Source organism: Moschus berezovskii, chromosome 11 (assembly GCF_049115385.1).
Source record: "Moschus berezovskii isolate FMDL1 chromosome 11, NW_MosBer_1.0, whole genome shotgun sequence".
NCBI classification, from domain to species: domain Eukaryota; kingdom Metazoa; phylum Chordata; class Mammalia; order Artiodactyla; family Moschidae; genus Moschus; species Moschus berezovskii.
This window is the reverse complement of record NC_142470.1, coordinates 33,921,825-33,935,542: the sequence shown is the minus strand read 5'-3', so window position 1 is coordinate 33,935,542 and position 13,718 is coordinate 33,921,825. Positions and strand designations below refer to the sequence as shown.

The 13,718-nt window shown below is 49.8% G+C and overlaps 1 protein-coding gene across 4 annotated transcripts in view; it reads left to right on the top strand.

Moving 5' to 3' along the window:
- The window catches only part of OTOF (otoferlin), a 91,345-nt gene that overhangs the window by 15,791 nt on the left and 61,836 nt on the right, over window positions 1-13,718 (top strand). For all 4 annotated transcript variants that reach the window (XM_088841728.1, XM_088841727.1, XM_055399605.2 and 1 more), the window contains exons 2-3: window positions 112-170; window positions 12,257-12,345. In XM_088841728.1, the coding sequence (XP_088697854.1) occupies window positions 112-170; window positions 12,257-12,345 (148 nt within the window). The remainder of the gene's footprint in view (window positions 1-111; window positions 171-12,256; window positions 12,346-13,718) is intronic.

Here is a 13,718-nt window from a genome sequence, read left to right as displayed (position 1 = left end):
GGTTTGAGATCTTTGTCCATTCACAAATAAAAGAACAGTGTTTGGGGGATTTAAAATAAACAATTTGCTGTCCAGGGAGGGCTGACTATAATTTCCTCTTTTCCCCACCAGGGCAGTCCTTCTACTCCCGTGTCCTGGAGAACTGTGAGGATGTGGCTGACTTCGATGAGGTAGGAAGCCCTGGGGGCGGCACAAGTCCCTGTCCAGAGGGGAACCAGCACCTCCCTGCTTCCTGGGTGTGCACTGGGCCCACACACTGAGGGGGCATAGGTGGAGGAGTGGCCTGTCCAGAGCTCCTTGCTCCTGGGAGGAGGCAATGATGGGAGCTGTGGAGGCATCTTCCTGTCCCCTCCACCCAGACCCCTCTCAGGGACCTCTGTACAGGAGAGCCCCTTGTGGAGTGACTGGCTCAGAGAAGGGCCAGTGGGCCCATTCAACAGGCCTAGAGTGGTTTCCCTTCCCATGTTCCCTGGGAAGCCCTGGCTAATTGACCTGGCTTCCCACAAGTACAGTCTCACCCAGACCTCACCCCTTTCTCTCTAGGAATCAATGGACTATTTCTCCCACTGTGTCTTCCCAGGAAGTTTTTTAGTTCTTTGGAACCTGGGTCGGGAAGATCCCTTTGAGAAGGGATAGGCTACCCACTCCAGTATTCTTGAACTTCCCTGGTGGCTCAGACAGTAAAGAATCCGCCTATAATGTGGGAGACCTGGGTTCGATCCCTGGGGCGGGAAGATCCCCTGGAGGAGGGCATGGCAACCCACTCCAGTATTCTTGCCTGGAGAATCCCTATGGACAGAGGAGCCTGGTGGGCTACAGCCCACTGGGTCATGAAGAGTCAGACACGACTGAGTGACTAAGCACAGCACATAGTTATTTCCCTCTTTTCATTCCATATTTCATATATTCGTGTCTTCTCTCTGTTTTTCCTGGTCAGAAAGAAAGAAAATCTTCTGCTAAAGATTTGTTTATCTCATTAATCTTTATAAGGAACCAACTTTTGGCTTCATTAATCTTCCCTGTTGTTCTCCATTTCATTGATTTCTGCCCTTTACTTAATTATTTTCCTTCGGTCTATTTATTTTATTCTACTCTGTGGCTCTTTTCCTAACTTCTTGAGTGTTAAGCCTTTATTTTTAACTTTTCTTGTTCCTGAATAAATGTATTTAAATTTTGCTCTATAAACATTTATATATAATATCTTAATTATTACTCAGTTTTAAATATTTATTACATTCCTTTATGATTTTCTTTTTAAACCCAAGAGTTATACAATAATATGTTGTTAGTTTCCAAATATATTTATGAAATTTTAGTTCCTTATTTTATTCACTTCTAGTTTTATTGCATTATGATCAAAGAAGAGAGTCTGTATGATATTGATCCTTTAGAATTTACTGAGACTTTTTTTATGGCCTTAATTTGTGGTCATCAATGCTCCTTCTGTTTAAAAGGAATTTGTTCAGTGTCGGGTTCTGTCTGTAACAGTATAAATTTGAGTTTATATTATATGAGGTCAAGCTTATTATTAATATTATTCAATTTTTCAGAGGTCCTGGTTATTTTTCTCTGCTTGATCTATCAATTTCAGTAATGATGTAATAAAATCTACTGCTACAATTATTGATTTATATATTTCTCCTTGCAGCTCTATCAGTTGTTGCTTGATGTGTTTTGAAACTTACCAATTGCCTGTTACATTCATTATGGCTGTATCATCTTGCTCATTTTTCCTTCTACCAGTATTTAATGTCTTTCTATGTCTTTTATGTTGTTTCTGCATTAATTTCCATTTTATCGGATAATCAAGTTGTTATCTTAGCCATTTTGTTTAGTTTACCTGGTATATCTTTTTCAATCATTTTAATTTCTTCAGTTCAGTTCAGTCGCTCAGTCGTGTCTGACTCTTTGCGACCCCATGAATCACAGCACGCCAGGCCTCCCTGTCCATCACCAACGCCCGGAGTTCACTCAAACTCATGTCCATCGAGTCAGTGATGCCATCCACCCATCTCATTCTCTGTTGTCCCCTTCTCCTCCTGCCCCCAATCCCTCCCAGCATCAGAGTCTTTTCCAGTGAGTCAACTCGTCGCATGAGGTGGCCAAAGTATTGGAACTTCAACTTTAGCATCAGTCCTTCCAATGAACACCCAGGACTGATCTCCTCTTAGTATGTATTATTTCATGCTCTTATTTTCTGTAATACTATGTTTTTAAAGTCAAATGTGTCTTCTTAAGGCATATATTATTAGATCTTATATTTTTCCTCCAATATGAGACTCTCTATGATTTAATTGATTAGTTTAACCCATTTACCTCTGAAATTGCTATTACTATAAGGCTTATTTCTACCACCATCTTATTTTATATTTTCCATTAACTATGCTTTCTGTTTCTTATTTTCCCCTACTTTCTAGCTTTCAATTGGGTAAATGGAATTTTTCTTGTTAGTTGAAAAGCTATGCATTCTATTTCTGTTTTCAAGGTAGTCACCCTTCCATACTCATATTTATGTAATCCTACTGAGCGCTCAAACAAATAAGTAATTATAATTTCTCTTAATGTGACAAGTACCTTAATACTCCCTCATGCTTCTTTGATTTCCCCACTTCAGCCCACATCCTCATGCTGATATTGTCTAGATTAGAATTTTAATTCTAGTTTCTTATGATTGTGTGCTCTCTTTTTCCTTTATCTGTCCTAGCCGTCTTTGTTCTTTTGGAAGACAATAGTCTTCGCCATGATACTTGATCACCTTTACTTCTCATTTCTCTTGAAGTATCTCTTGGAATTGTTTTTCTTCTTATTTGAGTACCTCCTCCAAAAGCACTTTTAATTTGAATCTTTACGTAGCAAACTTTCTAAAGCTGTGTAAATCTGAGAATGTATTTCTTATTTCTTCAGATTTGAATGAGAATTTCCCTAGATATGAAATTCTAAGCTTGAAGTTCTTTCCTTCACAACTTCAAAAATATCATCCCCTATTACTGGTGGGAAATCCAGTGGTCACTGATTCTTGTCTGTTGGTGGATGATCTTTTCTTTCTCTCTGGAAAGTAAAATACAATTCATTTATCTTTGAAGTTCTTAAGTTTTATTATAACGTGTCCAACTGTGGGTTTCCTGATATTTCCTGTTGGGCACTATTTTGTGAGCCCTTTCAAATCTAAGGCCTTTCAGCTTTCACTTATCATAGAAAATTCCATCTCCATTATTTTTCTCAAATATTCAGTTTTTATAGTGTCCCTGCCCCTTCGGTTCCTATGCTCAGATGTCAGTTCTACTTCTTGCTCCATTTCTTAGCTTTTATGTTTTGTTGTTCAGTCATCCTTTCCTGTTGTCTTCTGAGGAAGTCCTTCAAATGGATCTCCCAGGTTACTCATGTTCTTTCTTCTTATGACTCCTTAAACTTGTTTCATATTGCTGATACCTATTTTTATGGACCATTCATTCTAATGATTCTGCTCCAGTTGTACAGTTCAGCGTGTTGTCTTTCTTTTATAGACGAGGTACACTCCCCATCTGTTTACTTTTGAGCTCCCTTGGTATCAGCTACCCTGTCTGGTAATGAGTACCGAGCAGCCATCAGAGGCTGCTGTGTCAGTCTCTAGGGGCTGACGGGCAGGCGAGAGCACCAGGGGGGCCCGGTCACCCCAGAAAGAGTCAGGGTCTCATCTCTAAGCCTTAAAGGAGAGACATGGTTGACAGAAGGCAGTCAAGACTTTTCAACAAACTAGCTCTGGGGGTTCAATGAAAGGAGGTATGAGGCAGCTGGTCTATCAACAGCTATTTGTATTAAACCTCTTCCTAGTAGGGTTTATGTCACAATTTTACCAGTCAAGGAGCAAGCAGTCATTGCCCCAGAGTAATGCCAGGGAGCAATACGAACAGAACTTGGGTAGATTTCCTCCAATCTGCTCTCCCATGGCTGCTCCCCCACCCCCCCCAACTCATGTGTCAGCTCCACAGCCTTGATCTCCCTGGGCTTCCCCATCTGCTTGTCTGTCTGTCACTTTCTAGAATCCATATTTCCCTCTTGCCTCTCTAGTTCCTACAGGGTTGACTTTGGGGTGAGAAGCAGCCATCTTAAGTCACCATCTAGGCACAAAGCAGAAACTCCACTTGACCCCAGAAGAACTTACCTCGTCTCTCCTGGGTGTTGCCGCTCACGTCTGGCTCTGTTTGGGCTGGGCAAGGCCTTGTGGCAGCCTGTTCACTTTGAGACTAGCGTTTAGCTAAGCAAACTCCAGGTGTGCTTGGAGAGCTGTTGTCTTGTCCTCACTCTGGGCCCATCCCACATGGTACAGCTGTGTCTGCAGTCCCAGAGCTGTTGACACAGGGAGCATGGACTCAACCTCCCCACTGGCCTCAGGCCACCAAGGACCATCACAGCCCCCAAGCTGTACCCTCCCCAGTGAGAGTTCTGTCCTTGCTTTCTCTGCCTCCTGGCTGCGTAACTTTCAGCTTCACTTTCTAAGCCTCAGAGACCATATTTGTCAAATGGAGCTGATAATGAGTATGAAGTCTCTCTGTAAAGCCATGATCAAAATGAGGGATTATTCCCTGGTGGCTCAGATGGTAAAGAATCTGCTTGTAGTGTGGGAGACCCAGGTTCAATCCCTGGGTCAGGAAGATCTGGAGAAGGGGATAGCAACCCACTCCAGTATTCTTGCCTGGAAAATCCCATGGACAGAGGAGCCTGGCAGGCTACCGTCCATGGGGGTCACAAAGAGTCAGACACAACTGAGCAACTAACACACACAAGCCTGGTGTCTCGGCCTCAGACAAGCCCCACCGTACAACCCCCGTTCCTTCCCCTCACTCCCTCCTTAGACAGAGCCCCAAGTTGCAGGGCCTGGTTGGGTTAGGATGCAGGCAGCCTGGCTCCATCTCTCAGCTCTGCTTCCCTGGGCCTCTGCCCACCCGCCCCCGTTAGCTTGGCAGAGCCTGTGACTCCCTCCTTCTCACCAAATCTCCCAGGGGACATGTCCACCCAGGCCTCCAGTCTGTGAGCAACCTGATGCCCCATCTAAGGACACTCAGTCTTTTCCATTAACTGTACCCTAGGACACCTGAGCCCTGGGTATACATGACATTCCAAGTTAATCACCATGTCCTTCCTCCTCCCAGTGCTGCCTAGCACGGGGTGGGGGAGGGGGAGTCAGTCCTGCTGCCCTGAGCACAGGACCATGTTCTGAGCACCTGGTGTGTGCAGGTCCAGGTAGAGATGCCCCCAAAAGAGAGAAGCAGATGCAAGAGCACATACAGATCCCTGCAGAAACCTGGGCACTGGGAGCCTCCAGGCCAGTGTGGAGACACCAGGAAGGGGTAGAAGCCAGGGAGTTATGAGTGAGAGCATGTGCCTGGATCAGATAGCAGCCTCGAGGTGGGGAGAAGTGGTTCTCACCTGGGGAAATTTACACCCACCCATGGGTCAACAGGGAAGTTGCCAGTTATCACAGTGGGGAACGCACTGGCACTTGGTGGAATGGGGCACGGATGCTAAGTGACCTGCAGGGCCCAGCCCCCCCCCACATGACAGGGACTTGCCCATCACTTCCCTGGTGGGCAGCCCCATGGGAAGATCACAGCAGCAGTTTCCCACAGCAGCACAGCACTGTGTCCTTAGCAAAGCCTCATCCATCCAGTCTCCACACCAACCCACAGGTGACAAAACTCGGGCTCAAAGAATGTCTCCTTCCCAAGGTGACAGCTGTAAGTGGCAAAGACAGAGTTCTAAATTCAGGCTTAGATGAGATTCTAAGCCCCCTCTGAATGCAGAGTAGAAAGCTGCTTGGCCCGCCCCCCATTGCCCCTGCAAGGCCTTGCTGGGGTCTCTCCACAGCCCTGCCTCCGTTTCTCCTTCTAAGAAGCAGTTTGCAGCCTGGCTGCCACTGGTCAGCAGAGCACACACAGAGCAGGGGAGGCTATCCTCCCATCTCCTGCTCAGGCAGAGCCCAGAGATCTCTCCAAATAGCCTGGACTGCACCCACACTTGGACCTGTCTCCCCATCCTGGAATGGACAAGTCCTAGACTCTCCTGGCTGATTGCTGAAAGAACCGGCCTGTCAGAGGTTCCAGAAAAGGCTTGAGAAAGGAAACCTCGGCTGTCCCTTGCAAAACCTCCAAAGGCCTCTTGGCTTCCCAGGAACTCCTTTTTCTCACTCTGATTGTGCCCAGGGCCTTTGGGAACCAGCTCGGTGAGGTATAAACACATTGGCCTGGGAGTCATGAGCCCTGGACTTGATAAACGTTGAGATCTTGGGCTGGCCACTGAAGCTCTCCAAGTCAGATTCCCCTTCAGAAAAATAGGAACAGACTCCTTGCTCTCTCTGCCTTACAGAAATGTGGCATGGCTGAAAATGAAATTAAAGACGTGAAAACAGATGTCCCTCCCTCCTCTACTCAGAAAAGGATGAGAGGGCCCGCAGAAGGCGGGGCTGATGCGCCTGAGTTGGGGGACTCGTGGCTGACAGAAAGACAATGCCCTATACAACAACGGTGGAAACAGAACCTGGACTTGGTGTCTCCTTTCCCAAAGGCTGGAATCTGAGATCCTACATTTAACCTACAACCATGGAGAAGCTAGAGAGAGAGGGATTATTCCCTGGTGGACCAGACACACCTGTCTGGTCCATTACTGGCCTGGCACAGGGCTCAGGGAAATGTTGCTGAGTCAAAGAATGAACCCAACTTGAGACCTGGGTCTTTAACTTTCCAAGTTAGAGAGAGACAGCCTTTGGGCCAGGCCAACAGCCAACGGAGGCCCCGGGGAGGAGGTTGGGAGGGGAAGGGGAATGGCCACCCCTAGCCTATTTCTAGCCATCTTGTTTTGGCCTTAACCATGCTCTCTGAGGACCAGCCTCCCTAAGAGAGGCCAGATTCACAATAGTACTTTTAGGAACAAGAGCCACTGTGATATACTGAGCCAGGCTGAGAGCTCACCTGAGCCTTATATCTCACTGCAATGCACTGAGTGGGCGTTTCCCTAGGCAATGAGTAGCACATGAGGATTTGAACTGAAGTCTACTTCCAGAGCCGATGGTCACTTACAAAGTAGACAAGGCTCAGCCCTGCCCTCAAAGGGCTCAGTCCAGTGGGGAGATGGACCGAGAACAAAAAAGATACTGTATGAGCATTCTGAGCCTAGAGAAGGAGAGGTCATCAGCCTGGGGGAGTGTGGAGGGTCAGATCTCATCTTCCCACTTTGCTTGTACCTGGAAGACATGGGCTGTGAGCAACGTGGGTCAGGAACACACTTGTCTGGCCCATTACTGGCCTGGCACGGGGCTCAGGGAAATGTTGCTGAGTCAAAGAATGAACCCAACTTGAGACTTGGGTCTTTAACTTCCTAAGTTAAACAGGTCTCTTTCCATTGCACCCTACAGCTTTGCAACACATCCTAATATCCTCCCCCTAAAAAAATCTAGAGGACTGTCCCTTTAAGGACACTACCTTGCTGATTAAGGACGGTTTCAAACTTACTTGATGAAGCCCAGGATAACCCAGGTCATTCTCCAGCCCACATCAGGGAAACCTTTCCGTGAAGTCCCAGATCACTGGGGCTGATAGGATGCAGGACGCCACCGCCCTGGCCGTCACCTGCCAGGTCACGGCCAAGCCTAGGGCAGGTGACCTGGGTCACAGTTCCACACTCCAGACAGAGGTCCTCTTTCCTCGTGCGTGCATGCTGGCTAAGTCACTTCAGTCGTGTCTAACTCTTTGTGACCCTATGGACTGTAGCCCACCAGGCTCCTTGGTCCATGGAATTTTCCAGGCAAGAATACTGGAGCGGGTTGCCATGCCTTCCTCTAGGGGATCTTCCCGACCCAGGGATCGAAACTACATCTCTTTTGTCTCCTGCATTGTCAGGCAGGTTCTTTACCACTAGCGCTTTTTCCTCTTCCCCACCCACCCCTAATGCTTGCCACCTTACTTCTGTCAATGTTCCCATCACAGGCTGCAATTGCAGGTCTGTGTCTATCTTCAGAACTACTCAGGAGCTCCCAAGAGACACCCCTGCTTCCCTACACAGAGCCCAGCACAGAGGAGGTGTTTAGCGAACATAGAAGGTACTCAGCAAACACTGCCCTTGTGTGGGGCTTGCTGGCTCATGTCAACTGGAGTGGCAGTGTCTGGCTCAGCGACTACCTGGAGAGTTTGGAGGCTGACATGAGGTGGGACCTTAGATGATGCATGGGCTCTCTTGGCTGAGTCGCTAGGCCACTGATTTCAAGGCATCTCCAGCGTTAGAAGGTACAACCCTTCATGGCTGTGGCTGCAGGAAGAGAAGCATGTTGGTGCTCCCTCAGGCTGAAGAGAGGCTCTGTCCCCAGCAGGCCCCTGCAGTCCCTGCAGTGTCCATCCCCAGGATGCCAGGCCTTATCCCGGCTCCTGGAAGGAACAGTAGCACAGTAAAAGTCACTATAGTGAGGCGCCATGTTGATTAGGGTTCTGTGCCAATGCCTCACCAGCCTCATGGGAAACCCCAGAAGCAGTCCTGGGACATCACCCTCACTCTTCTGAGGAAGAGGAAGAGATGTGGAGAGGGGAACTAGCCCAGCCATACCCGCCGGCCAGCAAGGACAGCCCTGCAGTCAAGGCAGCCGTGTGAGGCCTATTCGTTGAGCGCCCTCCATGTGGCAGGCTGAGTGCAGAGAGACCCCTCAGGGAGCCCTGTGGCCTCTGCTCAGGCCCTGAACTGCTGAGTGGGACAGTCACGCTATTCCAGGAATTCTGGGGACCGTGGGAAGGGAGGGGGCTGGTGTGTGGAGAACAAGGCCCAGGCATGGAGCCAGCTCTGCCACTGATGACAGACCTCCCCGACGTGAAACAGCCTCCTAGACAGAGGCACAGATAGCACGGGGGACTGTCACAGTCAGCGGGGGCTGCGTAACAAACCACCCCAACGCTCCGTGACTCAAATCATCCACATTTTCACGTTTCTCAGGCTTCTGTGGGTTGTCTGGGCTCATTGGAGACTCCTTCTTGGAAATGCTAAATGTGTTCCCTCAGCTGAAGAATTCCTGAAAGGGCACCCAGGTGGGCCTCCTCTGGAGTCTCATCTCCCGTCAGGGCTCCCCAAGGCACCCCTCCGACCCTCGCTGACTCCCCTCCTCTTTGCTCATCAGATGGGTCCATGACGGTGGCCTGCTTTTCTCTGTCAGCCCTGGTGACCCAGTAAACTGCACCCTGACCACGAGGCAAGCCAGTGCCTGGAATGGGCAAGTGGAAGCCACAAGCTGTGTCCCCCCAGCCCCCTTTTTTTTGAAATGACTTCCTGTTTCCCAGTTCCTCTGTGTGTGTGTTGTGTGTGTGTTGTGTATGCTTAGTTGCTCAGTCGAGTCCATCTCTTTGGACCCAATGGACTGCAGCCCTCGAGGTCCCTCTGTTCATGGGATTCTCCAGGCAAAAATCCTGGAGTTGGTAGCCATTCCCGTCTCTTTGTATTCACCATGTCACTCTTCAACACCCCCTTTCACAGATCCTTTTTCTCCCACCCCTTCCCTCCTTCAGGTGCCAAAATCCAATGCACAGACCCTCAGGTGGCTCAAACACCCATTCCCCTTTGTTCTAAGAAAACCAAAACCTTGGCCCCCCACCTCCCCACCCCCAGGCCCTCTCCTCCCTGCACCATGGCTAATGATTAGGCTTTTGCCATGCTGGGTTATTTCTCTGCAGCCCAATAACAGCAACTTCATTAAGAAAACCACACCCTTGACTGAGTTGGAAGCCTCCAGATGCAGGAGCAAAGCAGCTTAATGGGCCTGCAGGCAGCCAGGTTGCCTCCCAGCCTCCCCTCCCCGCTCCTCTTCCTTCTGTGTCCAAGACCTCTAAAGTCCTCCCCACACCCCTCACAGAGCCCTCACCCGCCCCACCCTGTCCCTTCCCTTCTCTGCTTCTTCCTCTCTCATCTGCCCACTCCAACTGACCATGGAGGTGTCAGGGGATCTCCCTGGGTCTTGGCCAGCCCCAGAGAGAGGGGACATGAAAGCTGTGACAGGCCCTGCCCACACTGGGCAGTGACCTGCCAGGCTGGCCTGGTCCCCTCCACCAGCCCTTGAATCCCCATTGGAGAATGAAGAGCAGCTCTGAAGCGGTAAGCTTATGGGTGGGCCCTCAGGAGCCTCACCCAGCACTTGCTGGGCCACTAACAATATCGTTCTGTTACTTCTCTGAGACCTCGTTCCTCTGGCTGTAGAATGGAGAACACATAATCAGCCTCTTGGGTGGTTGTGATTACTCATGAATTAATGCATGTAAAGCATTCAGACCCACATAATGAAAAGTTCTCTACAAATTATTATTACTATTGTTATTCTTTTTTACTAGCCTTTTGTGCATTCTGAATTTTGTGGGCTATAAAAATGAAATTTAAGTCACTGTTTTCCACCTGCTCTTGTCAAATCCCCCCGATACCATCCTTCAGTGACACCTTGAGCAGACCTCAGAGCTTTCTGGTCATTTCGTTATTCAAATCCAGTCCAGGAGCGTTTACCGCTCCACTCTGGCTCCCTGTTTTCGTCTGGTCTTCTTTCACTCAGGCTTACAGCTCAAGACGCAGAGTGGACCAGGAACACCTGCTCTGGCCTCTGCTTCCTCCTCCTCCCACTCCAGCAGGGGACGGGGAGTGTGGCCTGATCTGATTCTTGGTCTCTGCTGTGAGTGTGGCCCTTCCTGGTGGTGTGCCGACTTCTCTGCGTGCTGCGTGCGCAGTCGCTTCAGTCGTGTCCGACTCTGTGCAACCCCATGGACTGTAGCCTGCCAGGCTCCCCTGTCCATGGGATTCTCCAGGCAAGAATCCTGGAGTGGGTTGTCATGCCCTCTTCTGGGGATCTTCCCGACCCAGGGATTGAACCAGCACCTCCAGTGTCTCCTGAATTGCAGGCAGATTCTTAACTGTTGAGCCACCGGGAAAGTCCGGCAGCTTCTCTAGTGAGCTCCAATCAGCTCTGGAAACCTCTGGACACGTGGTATGCCTGCTATCTTACAGGACACCAGGTGGACAGGTTCTAGGGGTGGATTTCTAACCTAGGACACCTGGCTCCACCCGACCCCCAGCTCCTGCCCTGGCCTTGTGGGAGTTGAGGACCCCTCCCCCAAGCAGGCAGCCATGGGCGGAGGGTCCACGGGCCAACTTGACCCTGACTTCTCTTCCCAGCACCCACTTGACCCACAGAGCATAAGCCATATAGTCAACACACCCAGCAGTGGCATAGCAGGCCCCTGCGTGGCCACTGTCCTTGCCCCCAGTGCTGCATGGGTCTCCCGAGAGGCTGGGGGACAGGTCAGCCAGTCCACTGCCAGGGGCAGAGGTCACTGGGAACTCGCATGCCAGGCTCCCCCTCCCGCGCTACCTCCCTTTCTGAGTTGTTCTTCCAGGGAAATGCCACAAAACACTGTGCCTGGGATGAGACACTCCAGCTTTCCCTTCCCCCATCTTCTTTCACATGCCAAGAAGAGGAAAACTGGAGTGATGGCTGGGGTCGCCCACCTTTGAGGAAGCCCTGGGGAGGTGGCTGGCTCTGCCTGTTAGTAGCTCTCTTTAGAGAGTGGAGTACTTTGTAACTTTTGGCCTCTGTTTTGGGCTCTCCTTGCCATTTCTAGGGCATCAGGGAAAAAAATCCCACTGAACTTCCTGTTCATCACTGTGATTCAATAATTAAGACAAAAGTGGTGAGGGCAAATTTAGAAATGATGAATGGAGACCAGCTGTCCCCTCTTTGTGGGCCTGACCCTAATCACACCAACATGCTAAAATCTGTCCCAAAGTTAACATTGCCAGAGGGAGAGGGGGTGTGACCTGAATGGGGGTGCCTGGGACCTCCCACTCAAGGCAGGATCAGAACCATCTTGACAGGAGAGAGCCAAAGACTTACACCTTCCCTTGGCATACAGCAGAGACCAAACTCACAGCCCACCCTGGCTGCCTCACCCATGCACAAGTGCACCCAGGAGCTGGGAGGCAGCTGGGAGACAGTGGAAGGAGCTCCGGGCTGAGTCAGAAGCCCTGGTTGGCTCTGGGTTCTCTCACTGACCACAGGACCTTGGGAAGATTGTTGGACTTTACGAGCAGCATCTTTGACAAAGGACTGGGCAGCAGCACCCACTTGGAATTAAATGAGATTCCAAGTGTGAGCTTGGTCCCTGTGAAGCACAGGCTGATGAGAGGGGCCATCTTACCAGGGGCCCCCTCCCACTCCCCTCACCCTCCCTGTCATTTCCACCCAAGGCCACAGCTGCCCCTCTCTCCCCAGACCTTCCGGTGGCCGGTGGCCAGCAGCATCGACAAAAATGAGATGCTCGAGATTCAGATCTTCAACTACAGCAAAGTCTTCAGCAACAAGTAAGTGTGGGACTGGGTGAGAGAGGTGGGGCCCTGGGGAGTGGGTCAGGGCGAGAGGGGCCTTCCCTGCTCCTTGGACTGCCCTCTCCTTTGAGTGTAAAGGAGGACCCACATCCTGGCCTGGATTAACCATGTTGTCCTCAGAGTCCCCTAGCCCTCTCTCAGCTTCCTGTCCCCTTTCTCAAGTCTTCCTCCTTCCACATGCTGGGCACCTGTTACCTGCCTGAGAAGGTAATGATATCCTCCAACAGACCATCTACCTGTAGCCCTGAGAGTGAACTTGTCACACCTGCAGAGAACTAGAAGCTCAACGACAGTTTGGTTCAATGGTTTAGTAGTCAGACAAGCCAGCTCTCAGATCCCAGCTCAGTTATCTACTGTGTGACCCTGGGCTGGTTGCATAACCTCTCTGAGTTCAATGTATGCATGTAAGGCTAAGTACTTACTTCAAAGGGAAGCTGTGAGAATCAAGTGAGATAGTTGTTCATTCATCCATCCAATCCCTATGTTTACTAAGTGCCTACTGTGTGTCAGGCACAAACTAAGTGCTGAACATGGAAGGTTCTTTACCACTACCACCACTTGGGAAGCTTAAGAATACTGAAATACTGGAATGAGTTGCCATGCTCTCCTCCAGGGGATCTTCCTGACCCAGGGATCGAACCCACGTCTTATGTCTCCTGCATTGGCTAAATTTAGTACATGTTAGTTCCTGTCTTGGATTCAAAAGCCAAATGCTCTTATACAAGCTAGAGAGAGTCATGGTTGAACCACAAAACATGTCCGAAAAGGCAAGGGAGGATTACTCACTGAGAGCTCACTATGACTCAACAGTGAGAGAAGACTACAAACAAAAGAAAAAGTGACCTAATCCCAGGTGATATTAATAGAAGTAGAGCCATCAGAGCAGGAGAGATGAGGGGCAAGGGTTCCACTATTCCTCATGCTGATTGCAGAGAACATGAATAGGCACTGCCTTGTGGTTCCCCAGGGGAAAGGACTTTAAATCTTGCCTCCTGACAAAGGGCTGAGAGCCTGGAGGAGAAAATCGCAAAATACATGTTCATCCATCCATCCTTTGTCCATCTTTTCAGTCACTCATCAAACATTCACTGAGAAACACTCTGTACTAGCCAGACACTGTGCTAGTTATTGGAGGTGCTAAGATGAGGGGTTAAGACATGCCTGCTCCCCAGGAAGGATTCCTACCACATGAACGAGGAAAGATGTGTGCCTAGAAGCAGGACGAGGACCAGGCTCCATTGCCAGATGACAGCCGACTGCTGGGAGATCTGAGAGCTCTCCAACCAATGAGCTGGCTTGGGAAGAGGGCTAGCAGAGAGTGGACCATGATGCTGTAGAGGGGTTTCTGA